This window comes from Salvelinus alpinus, chromosome 7, assembly GCF_045679555.1.
Source record: "Salvelinus alpinus chromosome 7, SLU_Salpinus.1, whole genome shotgun sequence".
Lineage (NCBI taxonomy): Eukaryota > Metazoa > Chordata > Actinopteri > Salmoniformes > Salmonidae > Salvelinus > Salvelinus alpinus.
Window position 1 is genome coordinate 25,241,969 of NC_092092.1, and position 20,875 is coordinate 25,262,843.

The 20,875-nt window shown below is 44.7% G+C and overlaps 1 protein-coding gene across 10 annotated transcripts in view; it reads right to left on the reverse strand.

Moving 5' to 3' along the window:
* sdk2b (sidekick cell adhesion molecule 2b) overlaps positions 1-20,875 on the reverse strand; it is a 464,977-nt gene that overhangs the window by 130,529 nt on the left and 313,573 nt on the right. For all 10 annotated transcript variants that reach the window (XM_071409554.1, XM_071409557.1, XM_071409551.1 and 7 more), the window contains exon 2: positions 68-227. In XM_071409554.1, coding sequence (XP_071265655.1) covers positions 68-227 — 160 coding nt within the window. The remainder of the gene's footprint in view (positions 1-67; positions 228-20,875) is intronic.

Sequence of the window (20,875 nt, forward strand, 5' to 3'; positions counted from 1 at the left end):
TCTCTCTCTCTCTCTCTCTCTCTCGAGATCTATAGGGGTATATGAAGTATACAGTGGCAGTACTCACCTGTACTCCAATGAGAACCGTGTGAGCTCAGTGCCATTATGGATCCATTTGAACTCCAGGGGCCAGCTCCCCTCCGCCATACATGTCAACACCAGCCTGTTACGCTCCAGGTGCAACTGGCTCCGTACCGGCTCCGTCTTAAAGTAGGGCGGCACGTCATCTGGAGGGAGGGAGGGGTTCACATATTATAAACTGTGTGGTTCAGACTGTATACCACGGGTATGACAACAACATTTTTTTTTTTTACTGTTCTAATTACGTTGGTAACCCGTTTATAATAGCAATAAGGCTCCTCTGTGGTTTGTGGTATATGGCCAATATACCACACCTTCTCGAGCATTCTTGCTTAATTATACAGCAAATTTATGCATGGGGATACACCTTCAGTTTCATTGTGTGATAGCAGAGATATGCTTGTGTGTCACCCAAGATAATCTGGACATGTTCCACTGCTCTCGCTCTCTGATCTGACTAGTAAGAGTGGGCTGCAGCCTGCCCTGCAGTAGCAGAGACACATGACAGATGGGGATTCATGAGTAGAGAGGAGATTGTGGATTGGAGATATGGGTTCTCTGTGTGTCTGAACGGTTAAGCATGACATACTGTATCGCTTTCCCCAGCCCAAACAGGGTTAGATAGAAGACGAAAAAGAAGGGAAATTCTTTCCCCAGCCCAAACTGGGTTAGATAGAAGACGAAAAAGACAAGGGAATTGCTTTCCCCAGCCCAAACAGGGTTAGAAAGAAGACGAAAAAGACAGGGAAATGCGTGAAATCCCTTCATCATTCTCTCCGTGCCTCTCCATTTCGCTCTGTCTCTTTTCTCTCTCTGTGTTTGTGAACATGTAGAAGCACAGAGTGAAGAGTACAGAGCACTGAGGATAGATCAGAATAGATGATGCTACACAGACACACATGCACACACAGTCTTGTATAACTAACCTTGTGGGGACACACAATTCAGTCAATTCAAACACACACACACACCTCCATCAAACCAGCTCCAAATTCACCTCACTGTCATACTCCCTGGTGGATGTGAAAGCTCACTCTTGATAGATGGTACTACAATTAACCCCTCGTGCTTGATGATGATTGTAAATATAGACCAATTTAATTGGATGGTTGGATAATCTAATTTTCAAATTAGCTAATAATCAAGAATTGAAATTAAACTGTCAAAATGATCTATTGGCTTGGTTTTTGCACTGCTATTTTGGCTCCACCAATCCAACAGAGGTCGGGTTAGTAAAACAGATAAAAGATAGGGGGAAAGATGGAGAAAAACCAAAGAAAAGCCTTAAAAGAAAGAAAGAGATGGATTCAGTCTATAAACAGAGGTAGCCAAGAAGAGAAGACAATTGGTAGGCAGTATGATGGAGTGAGGGATAAAAGGAAGAGAAAGCCAGGAGGTGAATGATGTACATGAGAAAGACTGAAAGGGAAAAAGAGAAATGTAGAGGATAGGAGGGTTATGGCTTGTATAGATAGATGGTTTCACAGCCTCCTTAGTGTGGGTTAATGCTAATGTTATGCGTGGTGGAGAATAGGAGGGAAGTTTATGAAAATGAGGGAGATTGAGGCGTGCAAGGGATTTTATTAGACGGCCGAGACTAATTGTTCCCTAGTGATCTGGGCTGTGCTTTTATCTGTGATAGAGAGATAAAGAGAGGGGGAGTGAGGGATAGAGATGAGGGCAGGGGGGTGGGGGTGAGAGAGAGCCAGGAAGACAGGAGAGGAGCAGAGCACATAGTGGGGACCAGCCACATAACACATTGAACACTGATGGGTGTCACATGTCTCCTCTGTGCTCTCTCGTTAGACAACCAAGAGACTGGGCTGATTTACAGGGACTAATGGTAGGCCTGAAGAGTCAACACAGGTTTTACTGAACCACTGAGGACATGTAGGGGTATGTGGGGACATGTAAGTGCATGTAGGGGACATGTAGGTGCATGTAGGGGACATGTAGGCGTATGTAGGAACATGTACTGAAGAGAGGCATTTTTTTATTTTCCTTTATTTAACTAGGCAAGTCAGTTATGAACAAATTCTTATTTTCAATGACGGCCTAGGAACAATGTGTTCCTGCCTTGTTCAGGAGCAGAACGACAGATTTTGTACCTTGTCAGCTCGGGGATTCAATCTTGCAACCTTTCGGTTACTAGTCCAACGCTCTAACCACTAGGCTACGCTGCCGCCCCGATTTGGGGACCTTCAGCCTGTGAAAACATGTGGTTGTTCAGTATCCAACGGCACTTGAATGGATGTTATGGATGTAATACTTATGGATGTAACTTCTTTCTATGGAGGGAATGAATTAATGGAGTAAGCCACTGTTCAAGAGGTAGGAAAAACAGAGAGATACAATGGGGAAGGGGAAGAATGCCAGGGGCTGTATATTCCATGTCAGTTCCCATGAATACAAACACTCCCATCAACCACACACACACACACACACACACACACACACACACACACACACACACACACACACACACACACACACACACACACACACACACACACACACACACACACACACACACACACACACACACACACACACACACACACACACACCACACACCACACACAGACGCGTGCAAGCCAACCCCCAGTCAAGGTTTCACGTCTGCACACACTACAAAGCAATTCATGTTTGATGAGGGTGGCTGTATTGTAGCTCATCTGCATACACTAGATCTAATGGGTCCCTAGTAGGTTTGCAAAATTCCTGGATCTTTTAATAAAATCCCTGGTTTTCCAGAAATCCTGGTTGGAGGATTCTGGATTTCCTGCTTATTCCCTCCTGACTCCGGGAATCTTCCAACAGGGATTTCGGGAAAACGAGGGAATTTATTGAAAGTTCCAAGGAATTTTGACCCTACATTTACAAAGAGAGGTCGTCTCAAAGCCAGCGGGTGTATGTGTGTTCCTCGCTGTGTGTGTGCGTGTGTGTGGTGTGTGTTAAATTACTGAGCAGTCAATTAAAGCTACTCTTTCATTAATGAGAACACTGCCAGGTGTAAATTGTTGCCCTAGGGTTAACATCCATAATAGAATAGATTCTCTCATTTCCAAAATAAGACCTAGTAAGTTTTCATTCCTCTCACCTTTCTCTCTCCTTAATATGTGCTTCTTCACAAGTGTTGGAGTGCTAATTAAACTGTCTGAAGTTGGAAAGCAATAGTAGACACACACGCGCGCACACGCACACACACACACACACACACACACACACACACACACACACACACACACACACACACACACACACACACACACACACACACACACACACACACACACACACACACACACACACACACACACATTGCATTGCAATGTAGGTTCCATTCTATGAGATTACATTGGGGCATATTCTAACACAAAGTATAATGGGAGGAGAGTCACACCAGTGAGTAGCTAGTCTACAGTAAGACCCATCCATCCACCTGGGCCTCTTTACTCCTAGTCCGGTTCCCAGCAGGTCTCCAGTGGCTGCCAGTAACAGACAGCTTCTCTCTGTCTCAGCTTATTCCCAAGAGCACAGCACAGGTCCCAGGTCCCAGGTCCCAGTTAGCTAGACTACATACATATTTCATCTAGCCCCTGGGTACTAAACACACACACAGTGGGCAGAGCACACAGAGCGTGTGTGTGTGGGTGTGTGTGGTGAGGATGTCTGTCAGTGGAAGGTCTGCTCTGCTGGTGGTCTGGCTGGGCTGTTAAGCACTCCCACTGGGTGTGAGATCTGTTCTGGAGCATGTGGTTATTTAGCACAATGGCCTGGCCCTGTCTGTGTGCGGGGTGTGCCAATCTGTTCCAGGGCCTGTCATTATTTAGCCCAGTGGCCTGGCCCTGTCTGTGTGCGGGGTGTGCCAATCTGTTCCAGGGCCTGTCATTATTTAGCCCAGTGGCCTGGCCCTGCCTGTGTGCGGGGTGTGCCAATCTGTTCCAGGGCCTGTCATTATTTAGCCCAGTGGCCTGGCCCTGCCTGTGTGCGGGGTGTGCCAATCTGTTCCAGGGCCTGTCATTATTTAGCCCAGTGGCCTGGCCCTGCCTGTGTGCGGGGTGTGCCAATCTGTTCCAGGGCCTGTCATTATTTAGCCCAGTGGCCTGGCCCTGTCTGTGTGCGGGGTGTGCCAATCTGTTCCAGGGCCTGTCATTATTTAGCCCAGTGGCCTGGCCCTGCCTGTGTGCGGGGTGTGCCAATCTGTTCCAGGGCCTGTCATTATTTTGCCCAGTGGCCTGGCCCTGCCTGTGTGCGGGGTGTGCCAATCTGTTCCAGGGCCTGTCATTATTTAGCCCAGTGGCCTGGCCCTGTCTGTGTGCGGGGTGTGCCAATCTGTTCCAGGGCCTGTCATTATTTAGCCCAGTGGCCTGGCCCTGTCTGAGTGCGTGCTGGTGACCGGCACTATCTGTCCCACTGAGACACTCATAGCCAGGCCACAGCTCCCTACAGCCAAACAGGCCCTCCTTCTTCCTAAACACTGCAAACACACAAACACACACATTTACACACTAACACACGGTGGTCATCCACTGCCCAGACACACGCAAAGACACACAGAAACAAAGAACCACACACACACCACAGTGCACACTCAGATCCACTTTGGCCTGGCTCCAGCTTACTTGTTTGTTCTGTGGCATGGTCAGATCAGCTCTCCATAGCTCTTTATAGAACTACATTTCCCATGAGGCAGTGGGGCTGGCCAATAATCCCTCCTCCCTTCTGTTGGTCCTACAAAGCCCCCTGGTACACATCAGTTCAGCTGTCCATTCACTACAGCTGGCCAGTCCCAGAGCCCCCAAATCCCAGGAGTGGGTAGGATACTGGGTCAGAGTGGGGGTGTGGGGTTTGGGGTTTGGGAGACACCAAGGCTCCCTAGTGACCAGACAAACCAACAACACACAACCTTCCTCTCTCCTCGCCTCCTTTTCAAACAGAGTATGAGATCCAAGGTCCCTCCCCTCAGACCTTCTCATTTGATGCATTTTGAGAGGGAGGCCATGAGAAAGGACACAAGGAATTGAGAAAGAGCCCAATGCCTCAAATGTTTTTTTCCCCTTGCAACCTTCACCATCTCTGATGCTAAGATGCCCAGTCCGTTGTTGTGACCAGGCGCCACCGACCCTCCACCCTCCCGCCTCTCACTGTGGGGATAAGATAGGAAGGCCTTGACACCATAAATCAGAGAGGTAAAACATTAAAAGTCATCTCCCTTCTTTAACGGCCTCGCTGGAGAAGGACGCAGGCTCGTAAATCTGCTGGCTAACCTTTCGGCGTGACAGGGTAAGCTCTCAGCGCACGCTCCCACCTTTATCACTCACCCCAGAGCCATCGCTCCTCTCCCTAATAACGTCAAAACAGAATGACACGGCGCAAGGAATGAGATGAAACACTGCCTCCCACGCAGAGAAGAACTTTTAATATGGACGTGTGTGTGTTTGTGGCGTGTGGCGTGTGTGTACGTAAGTGTGTTTGTGTTATGGGAGTGAAAGAAAGACACTGTGTGTAACTCTTTGTGTCAGAGAGCGAGGAACGCAACATTATGTTTGCGTGTGTGTCTGTGAATGTGTATCGCCCTCAGACATGTGTGTGAGCAAGCAGGTTTAATTTCCCTGAAGATCCAGAAATAAAAGCCTCTCTTGCGGACGAGGCGGGCTTCGTGCGTCGCTGCATGCTCTGAGCAAATTATGCCATTATGTTCATGAGAGCAAATCAAATCCTGCATTACTGAGACAATAAAGGCTGAGATGGGTCCCGCGTGTCAGGATCACATGGCTAAAGCCCTGGAACATCTCCACAAACAACCTGCACATCAACCAACTACTCAGAAACACTCTTATCACAGCTGATATGAGGAGTGGGGTCTTGTACGCACAAACTGGAAAAGCTACTGTAACAGACAGAAGGAGGGAGGGAGGAAGGAGAGAGAAGTACGAGGACACACACACAGTACATACACAAGCAACCTGACTAAACCAAACCACAGGGATAGGGTGTGTCCACTGGTCGCCTCTGGACTGTTGAAATATTAAAGCAGTAAAGCAATGTTCTTTATCGGTCAATAATGTATGGTTAGGTTACTGGGGAATCTCACTGAGAGAATATAGAGGTGAATGTAGGCCCCATAGCACACACAAACATACACACACACACACACTTGAACGCAGGCACACATACAGTACACACACACACGCACACCAAGGGCAATGGTAGTTGTTTGGGTACTGACGTAAACTTCTTACACTGTTGAGGATATTTCCATTGCATGTAGTGTTGTACTCTGACTGGAGACATTAGCATACGCATGATGACATTTCTCTGTAATGGTGATGTCACATCACTGCCTTATCATTATGTGTTGACATATGCACTGAATGTACCAAACATTAGGAACACCTTGCTAATATTGAGTTGCACCCCCTTTTGCCCTCAGAACAACCTGAATTGTTTTGGGCATGGACTCTACAAGGTGTCAACAGCTTTCCACAGGGATGCTTGGCCCATGTTAACTCCAACGCTTCCCTCAGTTGTGTCAAGTTGACTGGATGTCCTTAGGGTGGTGGACCATTATTGATACACACAGGAAAGAGTTGAGCTTTGGAACATCTACATTTTTAAAAGTCTAATAAATCCATGTAATATCGCCTACACCTTCACAATAAATCCATGCAATATCACCTACACCTTCACAATAAATCCATGCAATATCACCTACACCTTCACAATAAATCCATGCAATATCGCCTACACCTTCACAATAAATCCATGCAATATCGCCTACACCTTCACAATAAATCCATGTAATATCGCCTACACCTTCACAATAAATCCATGCAATATCGCCTACACCTTCACAATAAATCCATGCAATATCGCCTACACCTTCACAATAAATCCATGTAATATCGCCTACACCTTCACAATAAATCCATGCAATATCGCCTACACCTTCACAATAAATACATGTAATATCGCCTACACCTTCACAATAAATACATGTAATATCGCCTACACCTTCACAATAAATACATGTAATATCGCCTACACCTTCACAATAAATCCATGTAATATATTTCTCTCCATATCCCCGGATTCCTACCGCAAACTCTGAACATTTTCACAACTAGCTAACCGCAATCCCGGGTGACCACACCTGGCTAGCGTTTCCATCCCGGAGCAAGCACCAATTAGCCTGAAGCTAGCCCGGCCAGGGCTCCTGTGCTACCACCGAAGCCCACTCCTGGGCTACAATATCCGGACCCCTTCTACTGCCGGTACGGGGCATGGAACACCGCCGATCCTCTATGACTGGAATACCGACATAATCTGCCCGAGGACTCCAACAGGCCCCTCAGGCGCGAGCTACCTACAGCTGCCTGGAACCCTACTAATTCCCCGACTGGTCTATCGACGTCACCGCACGAAGAGGCAAAAACAGACTTACCCCCATCGCGACGTCCCCCAAAGCATAACTTGCTAGCCCCGGTCTGCTAACTGCTAGCTTGCCTGCCCCGGTCTGCTAACTGCTAGCCCCTGCTAACTGCTTGCTTGCTAACCCGGTCTGCTAGCTTCTTTATCCCCGGCCTACTAACTGTTAGCTTGTTAGCATCGGCCTGCTAACTGTCTGAATCGCTGTGTCCCCAGTCAGCCCAACCACTCACTGGACCCATATGTTCACTTGGCTACGCATGCCTCTCTCTAATATCAATATGCCTCGTCCATTACTGTCCTGGTTAGTGATTACTGTTTTATTTCACTGTAGAGCCTCTAGCCCTGCTCAATATGCCTTAACCAACCATGTTGTTCCACCTCCTACATATGCGATGACATCACCTGGTTTAAATGTCTCTAGAGACTATATCTCTCTCATCATTACTCAATGCGTAGGTTTACCTCCAATGTACTCACATCCTACCTTACCTTTGTCTATACACTATGCCTTGAATCTATGCTATCGAGCCCAGAAACCTGCTCCTTTTAATCTCTGTTCCGAACATGCTAGACGGCCAGTTCGTATAGCATTTAGCCATACCCTTATCCTACTTCTCCTCTGTTCCTCTGGTGATGTAGAGGTTAATCCAGGTCCTGCAGTGCCAGTGCCTCCCACTCCCCAGGTGCTCTCATTTGTTGACTTCTGTAACCGTAAAAGCCTTGGTTTCATGCATGTTAACATTAGAAGCCTACTCCCTAAGTTTGTTTTACTCACTGCTTTAGCACACTCTGCCAACCCGGATGTCTTAGTCGTGTCTGAATCCTGGCTTAGGAAAACCACCAAAAACCCGGAAATCTCCATCGCTAACTATAACATTTTCCGCCAAGATAGAACTAACAAAGGGGGCAGTGTTGCAATCTACTGCAAAGATAGCCTGCAGAGTTCTGTATTACTATCCAAGTCTGTACCCAAACAATTTGAGCTTCTACTTCTAAAAATTCACCTTTCCAGAAACAAGTCTCTCACCATTGCCACTTGCTATAGACCTCCCTCTGCTCCCAGCTGTGCCCTCGATACCATATGTGAATTGATTGCCCCCCATCTATCTTCTGAGCTCGTGCTACTAGGTGACCTAAACTGGGACATGCTTAACACCCCGGCCATCCTACAATCTAAGCTTGATGCACTCAATCTCACACAAATTATCAATGAACCTACCAGGTACAACTCCAAATCCGTAAACACGGGCACCCTCATAGATGTCATCCGAACTAACTCGCCCTCCAAATACACCTCTGCTGTTTTCAAGATCTCAGCGATCACTGCCTCATTGCCTGCATCCGTAATGGGTCTGCGACCAAACGACCACCCCTCATCACTGTCAAACGCTCCCTAAAACACTTCTGCGAGCAGGCCTTTCTAATCGACCTGGCCGGGGTATCTTGGAATGACATTGACCTCAGTAGATGATGCCTGGCTATTCTTTAAAAGTGCCTTCCTCACCATCTTAAATAAGCATGCCCCATTCAAACAATTTAGAACTAGGAATAGATATAGTCCTTGGTTCACTCCAGACCTGTCTGCCCTTGACCAGCACAAAAACATGGCGTTCTGCATTAGCATTGAATAGCCCCCGTGATATGCAACTCTTCAGGGAAGTTAGGAACAAATATACACAGGCAGTTAGGAAAGCTAAGGCTAGCTTTTTCAAACAGAAATGTTCATCCTGTAGTACTAACTCAAAAAAAATCTGGGATACTGTAAAGTCCATGGAGAATAAGAGCACCTCCTCCCAGCTGCCCACTGCTCTGAGGCTAGGAAACACTGTCACCACCGATAAATCCACTATAATTGAGAATTCCAATAAGCATTTCTCTACGGCTGGCCATGCTTTCCACATGGCTACCCCTACCCCAGACCAACTGCCCGGCACCCTCCACAGCAACCCGCCAAAGCCCCCACCATTTCTCCTTCACCCAAATCCAGATAGCTGATGTTCTGAAAGAGCTGCAAAATCTGGACCCCTACAAATCAGCCGGGCTAGACAATCTGAACCCCTATTACTAGCCTGTTCAACCTCTCTTTCGTATCGTCTGAGACTCCCAAAGATAGGAAAGCTGCCGCGGTCATCCCCCTCTTCAAAGGGGGTGACACTCTAGACCCAAACTGCTACAGATCTATATCTATCCTACCCTGTCTTTCTAAGGTCTTCGAAAGCCAAGTTAACAAACAGATTACCGACCATTTCGATATCCCACCTTACCTTCTCTGCCAAGCAATCTGGTTACAGAGCTGGTCATGGGTGCACCTCAGCTACGCTCAAGGTCCTAAACGACATCATAACCGCCATCGATAAGAGACATTACGGGGCAGCCGTATTCATCGACCTGGCCAAGGCTTTCGACTCTGTCAATCACCACATTCTTATTGGCATACTCGATAGCCTTGGTTTCTCAAATGATTGCCTCGCCTGGTTTACCAACTACTTCTCTGATAGAGTTCAGTGTGTCAAATCGGAAGGCCTGTTGTCCGGACCTCTGGCAGTCTCTATGGGGGTGCCACAGGGTTCAATCCTCGGGCCGATTTTCTTCTCTGTATACATCAATGATGTTGCTCTTGCTGCTGGTGATTCTCTGATACACCTCTACGCAGACGACACCATTCTGTATACTTCTGGCTACTCTTTGGACACTGTGTTAACCTCTTGACGCTAGGGGTCAGATTTTTTTATTATTTTTAAATAATGTTCCCAAGGTAAACAGACTATTTCTCAGGACTAGATCGTAGAATATGCATATAATTTACAGATTAGGATAGAAAACACTCCTAAGTTTCCGTCATCATGAAGTGCTTTGAGAGACTAGTCAAGGACCATATCACCTCCACCCTACCGGACACCCTAGACCCACTCCAATTTGCTTACCGACCCAATAGGTCCACAGACGACGCAATCGCAACCATACTGCACACTGCCCTAACCCATCTGGACAAGAGGAATACCTATGTGAGAATGCTGTTCATCGACTACAGCTCAGCATTTAACACCATAGTACCCTCCAAACTCGTCATCAAGCTCGAGACCCTGGGTCTCGACCCCGCCCTGTGCAACTGGGTCCTGGACTTCCTGACGGGCCGCCCCCAGGTGGTGAGGGTAGGTAACAACATCTCCACCCCGCTGATCCTCAACACTGGGGCCCCACAAGGGTGCGTTCTGAGCCCTCTCCTGTACTCCCTGTTCACTCACGACTGCGTGGCCATGCACGCCTCCAACTCAATCATCAAGTTTGCAGATGACACTACAGTGGTAGGCTTGATTACCAACAACGACGAGACGGCCTACAGGGAGGAGGTGAGGGCACTCGGAGTGTGGTGTCAGGAAAATAACCTCACACTCAACGTCAACAAAACAAAGGAGATGATTGTGGACTTCAGGAAACAGCAGAGGGAGCACCCCCCTATCCACATCGACGGGACAGTAGTGGAGAAGGTGGAAAGTTTTAAGTTCCTCGGTGTACACATCACGGACAAACTGAATTGGTCCACCCACACAGACAGCGTTGTGAAGAAGGCGCAGCAGCGCCTCTTCAACCTCAGGAGGCTGAAGAAATTCGGCTTGTCACCAAAAGCACTCACAAACTTCTACAGATGCACAATCGAGAGCATCCTGTCGGGCTGTATCACCGCCTGGTACGGCAACTGCTCCGCCCACAACCGTAAGGCTCTCCAGAGGGTAGTGAGGTCTGCACAACGCATCACCGGGGGCAAACTACCTGCCCTCCAGGACACCTACACCACCCGATGTCACAGGAAGGCCATAAAGATCAAGGACAACAACCACCCAAGCCACTGCCTGTTCACCCCGCTATCATCCAGAAGGCGAGGTCAGTACAGGTGCATCAAAGCAGGGGCCGAGAGACTGAAAAACAGCTTCTATCTCAAGGCCATCAGACTGTTAAACAGCCACCACTAACATTTAGCGGCCGCTGCCAACATACTGACTCAACTCCAGCCACTTTAATAATGGGAATTGATGGAAATTATGTAAAAATGTACCACTAGCCACTTTAAACAATGCCACTTAATATAATGTTTACATACATTACTCATCTCATATGTATATGTATATACTGTACTCTATATCATCTACTGCATCTTGCCATCTTTATGTAATACATGTATCACTAGCCACTTTAAACTATGCCACTTTATGTTTACATACCCTACATTACTCATCTCATATGTATATACTGTACTCTATACCATCTACTGCATCTTGCCTATGCCGTTCTGTACCATCACTCATTCATATATCTTTATGTACATATTCTTTATCCCTTTACACTTGTGTGTATAAGGTAGTAGTTGTGGAATTGTTAGGTTAGATTACTTGTTGGTTATTACTGCATTGTCGGAACTAGAAGCACAAGCATTTCGCTACACTCGCATTAACATCTGCTAACCATGTGTATGTGACAAATAAAATTTGATTTGATTTGAAAACTGTCAAAATATTGTCTGTGAGTATAACAAAACTGATTCTGCAGGCGAAAACTTGAGGAAATCTAACCCGGAAGTTATTTTTTTATTTTTTTTATCTGTGTTTCCTTGCCCGTCTTTCTTCCATTTAAAGGGGTATCAACCAGATTCCCTTTCCAATGGCTTCCTCAGGCTGTGACCAGGCTTTAGACATAGTTTCAGGCTTTTATTTTGAAATATTAGCGAGATTTTTCAAAAGTAGTCAGGTGTCCTTTGATTAGTTCCTGCGCGCGAGAGGGGTAGCTCTCCATTTCCTTTCTCTCTTTTATTGAATAGGTTGCGGTCCGGTTGAAATATTATCAATTATGTTTGTTAAAAACAACCTGAGGATTGATTATAAAAAACATTTGACATGTTTCTACGAACATTACGGATACTTTTTGGAATGTTCGTCGAACGGAACGAGGATTTGGTTTTCTGAACATAACGCGCAACCCAAATGGCGTTTTTTGTTATAAAAGTAATATTTATCGAACAAAAATAATATTTATTGTGTAACTGGGAGTCTCATGAGTGCAAACATCCGAAGATTATCAAAGGTAAGCGATTAATTTTATTGCTTTTCTGACTTTCGTGACCATGCTAATTTGGGGCTAGCTGTTCTAGCATTGATTGATACACTCACAAAAGCTTGGATTGCTTTCGCTGCAAAGCATATTTTCAAAATCTGACACGATAGGTGAATTAACAACAACCTAAGCTGTGTTTTGGTATATTTCACTTGTGATTGCATGATTATAAATATTTTTAGTAATATTTTTGAATCTGATACGTTTGGGAATGTTCTTCTGCCTTTCAGGACCGGAAAGAGGCTGTAGTTTTCTGAACATAACGCGCAACCCAAATGGCGTTTTTTTTATATAAAAGTAATATTTATCGAACAAAAATAACATTTATTGTGTAACTGGGAATCTCGTGAGTGCAAACATCCGAAGATTATCAAAGGTAAGCGATTAATTTGATTGATTTTCTGACTTTCGTGACCATGCTAATTTGGGGCTAGCTGTTCTAGCATTGATTGATACACTCACAAAAGCTTGGATTGCTTTCGCTGCAAAGCATATTTTCAAAGTCTGACACGATAGGTGGATTAACAACAAGCTAAGCTATGTTTTGGTATATTTTACTTGTGATTGCATGATTATGAATATTTTTAGTAATATTTTGCACCCTGCAATTCAGCGGTTGTTTAGGAAAATGATCAGGGATCCGGGGATCCGTAGCGCAGATAAGTTAACTAACCTCCAGACGAGCTTCAATGCCATACAACTCTCCTTCCGTGGCCTCCAACTGCTCTTAAACGCAAGTTAAACTAAATGCACGCTATTCAACCGATCACTGCCCGCACCTGCTCGCCCGTCCAGCATCACTACTCTGGACGGCTCTGACTTAGAATACGTGGACAACTATAAATACCTAGGTGACTGGTTAGACTGTAAACTCTCCTTCCAGACTCACATTAAGCATCTCCAATCCAAAATTAAATCTAGAATCGGCTTCCTATATCGCAACAAAGCATCCTTGACTCATGCTGCCAAACATACCCTCGTAAAACTGACCATCCTACTGATCCTCGACTTCGGTGATGTCATCTATAAAATAGCCTCCAACACTCTACTCAACAAACTGGATGCAGTCTATCACAGTGCCATCCGTTTTGTCACCAAAGCCCCATACACTACCCACCATTGCAACCTGTACGCTCTCGTTGGTTGGGCCTCGCTTCATACTCGTCGCCAAACCCACTGGCTACAGGTTATCTACAAGTCTCTGCTAGGTAAAGCCCCGCCTTATCTCAGCTCACTGGTCACCATAGCAGCACCCACTCGTAGCACGCGCTCCAGCAGGTATTTCTCACTGGTCACCCCCAAAGCAAATTCCTGCTTTGGTCGCCTTTCCTTCCAGTTCTCTGCTGCCAATGACTGGAACGAACTGCAAAAATCTCTGAAGCTGGAAACACTTATCTCCCTCACTAGCTTTAAGCATCAGCTGTCAGAGCAGCTTACCGATCATTGCACCTGTACATAGCCCATCTGTAAATAGCACTACCTCATCCCCATATTGTTATTTATTTTTTTGCTCCTTTGCACCCAAGTATCTCTACTTGCACATTCATCTTCTGCACATCTATCACTCCAGTGTTTAACTCCCTCCACCTACCCAAGGACGTCAGAGTACAAACATTTGTTAACCACCTAACTGAGGAACTCAATTTAACCTTGTGCAATACCTTAGATGCAGTTGCACCCTTAAAAACAAAGAACATTTGTCATAAGAAACTAGCTCCCTGGTATACAGAAAATACCCGAGCTCTGAAGCAAGCTTCCAGAAAATTGGAACGGAAATGGCGCTACACCAAACTGGAAGTCTTCCGACTAACTTGGAAAGACAGTGCCGTGCAGTATCGAAGAGCCCTCACTGCTGCTCGATCATCCTATTTTTCCAACTTAACTGAGGAAAATAAGAACAATCCAAAATTTATTTTTGATACTGTCGAAAAGCTAACTAAAAAGCAGCATTCCCCAAGAGAGGATGGCTTTCACTTCAGCAGTGATAAATTCATGAACTTCTTTGAGGAAAAGATCATGATCATACACAAATCTGTGTATTCCTCCAAAGCTCAGTTGTTCTGAGTCTGCAACAAAGTTTTTTAGTACTATATCTCTTGACACATTGATGAAAATAATCATGGCCTCTAAACCTTCAAGCTGCATACTGGACCCTATTCCAAAGAAACTACTGAAAGAGCTGCTTCCTGTGCTTGGCCCTCTTATGTTGAACATAATAAACGGCTCTCTATCCACCGGATGTGTACCAAACTCACTAAAAGTGGCAGTAATAAAGCCTCTCTTGAAAAAGCCAAACCTTGACCCAGACAATATTTAAAAAACTATCGGCCTATAACGAATCTCCCATTCCTCTCCCCCAAAAAATTAAAAGCTGTGGCGCAGCAACTCACTGCCTTCCTGAAGACAAACAATGTATACGAAACGCTTCAGTCTGGTTTTAGACCCCATCATAGCACTGAGACTGCACTTGTGAAGGTGGTAAATTACCTTTTAATGTTGTCAGACCTAGGCTCTGCATCTGTGTTCCTAGACTTTAGTGCTGCTTTTGATACCATCGATTACCACATTCTTTTGGAGAGATTGGAAACCCAAATTGGTCTACATGGACAAGTTCTGGCCTGGTTTAGATCTTATCTGTCGGAAAGATATCAGTTTGTCTCTGTGGATGGTTTGTCCTCTGACAAATCAACTGTAAATTTCGGTGTTCCTCAAGGCTCCGTTTTAGGACCACTATTGTTTTCACTATATATTTTACCTCTTGGTGATGTCATTCGAAAACATAATGTTAACTTTCACTGCTATGTGGACAACACACAGCTGTACATTTCGATGGAACATGGTGAAGCCCCAAAATTTCCCTCCCTGGAAGCCTGTGTTTCAGAGATAAGGAAGTGGATGGCGGCAAATGTACTTTTAAACTCGAACAAAACAGAGATGCTAGTTCTATGTCCCAAGAAACAAACAGATCTTCTGTTGAATCTGACAATTAATCTTGATGGTTGTACAGTCGTCTCAAATAAAACTGTGAAGGACCTCGCCGTTACTCTGGACCCTGATGTCTCTTTTGACGAACATATCAAGACTGTTTTAAGGACAGTTTTTTTCCATCTACGTAACATTGCAAAAATCAGAAACTTTCTGTCCAGAAATTATGCTGAAAAATGTATCCATGCTTTTGTCACTTCTAGGTTAGTCTACTGCAATGCTCTACTTTCCGACTACCCGGATAAAGCACTAAATAAACTTCAGTTAGTGCTTAACACGGCTGCTAGAATCTTGACTAGAACCAAAAATGTGATAATTTTACTCCAGTGCTAGCCTCTCTACACTGGCTTACAGTTAAGGAAAGGGCTGATTTCAAGGTTTTACTGATAACCTACAAAGCATTACATGGGCTTGCTTCTAACTATCTTTCCGATTTGGTCCTGGTGGACCACATACCTACACGTACGCTACGGTCACAAGACGCAGGCCTCCTTACTGTCCCTAGAATTTCTAGCAAACAGTTGGAGGCAGGGCTTTCTTCAATAGAGCTCTATTTTTATGGAATGGTCTGCCTACCATGTGAGAGACGCATACTCGGTCTCAACCTTTAAGTCTTTATTGAAGACTCATCTCTTCTGTAGGTCCAATGATTGAGTGTAGTCTGGTCCAGGAGTGTGAAGTTGAACGGAAAGGCCCTGGAGCAACGAACTGCCCTTGCTGTCTCTGCCTGGACGGTTCCCCTCTCTCCACTGGGATTCTCTGCCTCTAACCCTATTACGGGGTGCTCTTCCATGCCATCCCTAGGAGGGGTACATCACTTGAGTGGGTTGCGTCACTGACATGATCTTCCTGTCCGGGTTGGCGCCGTGGGGGAGATCTTCGTGGGCTATACTCGGCCTTGTCTCAGGATGGTAAGTTGGTGGTTGAAGATATATCTCTAATGGTGTGGGGGCTGTGCTTTGGCAAAGTGGGTGGGGTTATATCCTGCCTGTTTTGCCCTGTCCGGGGGTATCGTCGGACGGGGCCACAGTGTCTCCCGACCCCTCCTGTCTCAGCCTCCAGTATTTACGCTGCAATAGTTTGTGTCGGGGGGCTAGGGTCAGTCTGTTATATTTGGAGTATTTCTCATGTCTATCCGGTGTCCTGTGTGAATTTAACTATGCTCTCTCTAATTCTCTCTCTCTTTCTTTCTCTTTCTTTCTTTCTCTCTCTCTCGGAGGACCTGAGCCCTAGGACCATGCCTCAGGACTACCTGGCCTGATGACTCCTTGCTGTCCCCAGTCCACCTGGCCGTGCTGCTGCTCTAGTTTCAACTGTTCTGCCTGCGGCTTTGGAACCCTGACCAGTTCACCGGACGTGCTACCTGTCCCAGACCTGCTGTTTTCAACTCTCTAGAGACAGCAGGAGCGGTATTGATACTCTGAATGATCGGCTATGAAAAGCCAACTGACATTTACTCCTGAGGTGCTGACCTGTTGCACCCTCTACAACCACTGTGATTATTATTATTTGACCCTGCTGGTCATCTATGAACATTTGAACATCTTGGCTATGTTCTGTTATAATCTCCACCCAACACAGCCAGAAGAGGACTGGCCACCCCTCATAGCCTGGTTCCGCTCTAGGTTTCTTCCTAGGTTCTGACCTTTCTAGGGAGTTTTTCCTAGCCACCGTGCTTCTACACCTGCAATGCTTGCTATTTGGGGTTTTAGGCTGAGTTTCTGTACAGCACTTTGTGACATCAGCTGATGTAAGATGGGCTTTATAAATACATTTGATTGAAATTTGATTGAATTGCTAAATTGTAATTATTTTGCCACTATGGCCTATTTATTGCCATACCTCACTAATCTTACTACATTTGCACACACTGTATATAGACTTCTCTATTGTGTTATTGACTGTATGTTTGTTTATCCCATGTGTAACTCTGTGTTGTTTGTGTCGCACTGCTTTGCTCTATCTTGGCCAGGTCGCAGTGTTAAATGAGAATTTGTTCTCAACTGGCCTACCTGGTTAAATAAAGGTGAAATATATATTTTTTTTATTTACAGAATCTAATGTGTTATATTCTCCTACATTAATTTCACATTTCTACAAACTTCAAAGTTAGTATTCCTTTCAAATAGTATCAAGAATATTCATATCCTTGCTTCAAGTCCTGAGCTACAGGCAGTTAGATTTGGGTATGTCATTTTAGGCGGAAATTGAGATGGAGGTTCCGATCCTCAAGATATTTTAACCTCCCCTACACCCACTCTTGTTGACTTATTGGCTGTTCGAAGGCCAGCTACTACTACAGCCTTAACGGTGTGGTAAAGTACTTAAGTAAAAATACTTTAAAGTACTACTTAAGTAGTTTTTGGGGGATCTGTACTTTACTTGACTATTTACAGTTGAAGTCGGAAGTTTACATACACCATAGCCAAATACATTTGAACTCTGTTTTTCACAATTCCTGACATTTAATCCCAGTAAAAATTCCCTGTTTTAGGTCAGTTAGGATCACCACTTTATTTTAAGAATGTGAAATGTCAGAATAATAGTAGAGAGAATGATTTATTTCAGTTTTTATTTCTTTCATCACATTCCCAGTGGGTCAGAAGTTTACATACACTAAATTCGTATTTGGTAGCATTGCCTTTAATTGTTTAACTTGGGTCAAACGTTTCAGGTAGCCTTCCACAAGCTTCCCCAATAAGTTGGGGGAATCTTGGCCCACTCCACTGACAGAGCTGGTGTAACTGAGTCAGGTTTGTCGGCCTCCTTGCTCGCACACGCTTTTTCAGTTCTGCCCACAAATGTTCTATAGGGTTGAGGTCAGGGCTTTGTGATGGCCACAACAATACCTTGACTTTGTTGTCCTTAAGCCATTTTGCCACAACTTTGGAGGTATGCTTGGGGTCATTGTCCATTTATTAAGACCCATTTGCGACCAAGCTATAACTTCCTGACTGATGTCTTGAGATGTTGCTTCAATATATCTACATAATTTTCCTCCCTCATGATGCCATCTATTTTGTGAAGCGCACCAGTCCCTCCTGCAGCAAAGCACCCCCACAACATGATGCTGCCACCCCCGTGCTTCACGGTTGGGATGGTGTTCTCTCCCCCTTTTTCCTCTAAACATAACGATGGTCATTATTTTTTATTTTTGTTTCATCAGACCAGAGGACATTTCTCCAAAAAGTATGATCTTTGTCCCCATGTGCAGTTGCAAACCGTAGTCTGGCTTTTTTATGGCGGTTTTGGAGCAGTGGCTTCTTCCTTGCTGAGTGGTCTTTCAGGTTATGTCGATATTGGACTCGTTTTACTGTGGATATAGACACTTTTGTACCGGTTTCCTTCAGCATCTTCACAAGGTTGTTTGCCCTTGTTCTGGGATTGATTCACACTTTTCGCACCAAAGTACGTTCATCTCTAGGAGACAGAACGCGTCTCCTTATTGAGCGGTATGACAGCTGCATGGTCCCATGGTGTTTATACTTGCGTACTCTTGTTTGTACAGATGAACGTGGTACCTTCCGGCATTTGGAAATTGCTCCAAAGCATGAACCAGACTTGTGGAGGTCCACAATTTTGTTCTGAGATCTTTGCTGATTTCTTTTTATTTTCCCATGATGTCAAGCAAAGAGGCACTGAGTTTGAAGGTAGGCCTTGAAATACCTCCACAGGTACACGTCCAATTGACTCAAATGATGACAATTAGCCAATCAGAAGCTTCTAAAGCCATGACATCATTTTCTGGAATTTTCCAAGCTGTTTAAAGGCACAGTCAACTTAGTGTATATAAACTTCTGACCCACTGGAATTGTGATACAGTGAATTATAGGTGAAATAATATGTCTGTAAACAATTGTTGGAAAAATTACTTGTGTCATGCAGGAAGTAGATGTCCTAACTGATTTGCCAAAACTATAGTTTGTTAACAAGAAATGTGTGGAGTGGTTGAAAAACAAGTGTTAATGACTCCAACCTAAGTGTATGTAAACTTCCAACTTTAACTGTATATTTTTGCCAACATTTACTTTTATTTCACTACATTCTTTCAAAAAAATTGAGAGAAAATGGTGCCGTCTGGTTTGCTTAATATAAGGAATTTGAAATGATTTATACTCTGACTTTGATACCTAATGTCACGGATCCCTCTGGAACTTTTCATTGCGCACACCTGGCCCCTATTTCCACTGATTGTATTTGTATATATGTGCACTTTGTTCACCATGGTGCTGTCGATTATTGTTACAATGTCCGTTGGTGCGTGTGAGTACCTGTGCTGTGTGTTTTGGGCTTTCGTGCCATTGTGGATTTCACAGATGATTACGGGTCTCGTTCCGTGTCATTGTGCGCCTGTGTTATTTATTCGAGGTACTCCTCGCTCCTTTGTTTTGGGTTTCTACTCTTTGTTTTGTAGAGTTTTTATTTGGTCTTCGTAACCGTGCCTTTACACGGCACGCCGTAATTTGGGCTAAATAAAAAAAACTATTATGCGTTCCTGCGCCTGTCTCCCAAATCTCTTCATACCAATGTTACACATAAGTACATTTTAGCAATTCCATTTACTTTTGATACTTAAGTATATTTAAAACCAAATTTCACTTTTATTTGAGTAATTTTCTATTAAGGTATCTTTACTTTTACTCAAGTATGACAATTGAGTACTTTTTCCACCACTGCAGCCTTGCTACAGGCGAGGAGTGAGACTGCATACAGAGAGTGAGCAGAGAAAAGAAAAAGAAAGAGGAGGCCTGTGTTCAGATGTGTGCATATACAATTGCTTTTGTACCAGGTTAAATAATCTGAAAATGTATATATTTTTCAAAATAAAAAATTGTAGATACGGGGGCCTTTTTTAGATAATAATCTTAATTGCCACTTAGCGGGGAGCGAGCATGGGTTTGCGGATGGAGCGATACGGAGCGGAGGGAAAGAGACATGGAGGGATCATTATGCTGTTGAGGAGGTTTGGATGGGAGGCCCATTATCCGAAGGCTCTCAGTCTCTTTGTCTGTCTGGTTACATTTTCATGAACTCTGGAGTAGGTGAGGACAGTTAGCCCCCATAGGCTTATTACACCATGCATCTGTTTTATCTACTGCTTTACACTTTGTGAAGCCTTGATGTCAATTAAAAGGATCACCCAATAAAGTTTCATTTCTGAACCTATTTCCCTAACACTTTAGATGCTCTACAGACTATCAGTAACATTTCAACTAACTATCTACTAACCCTAATCTTAACCCTTATTCTAAACCTTAACCCTAAGCAT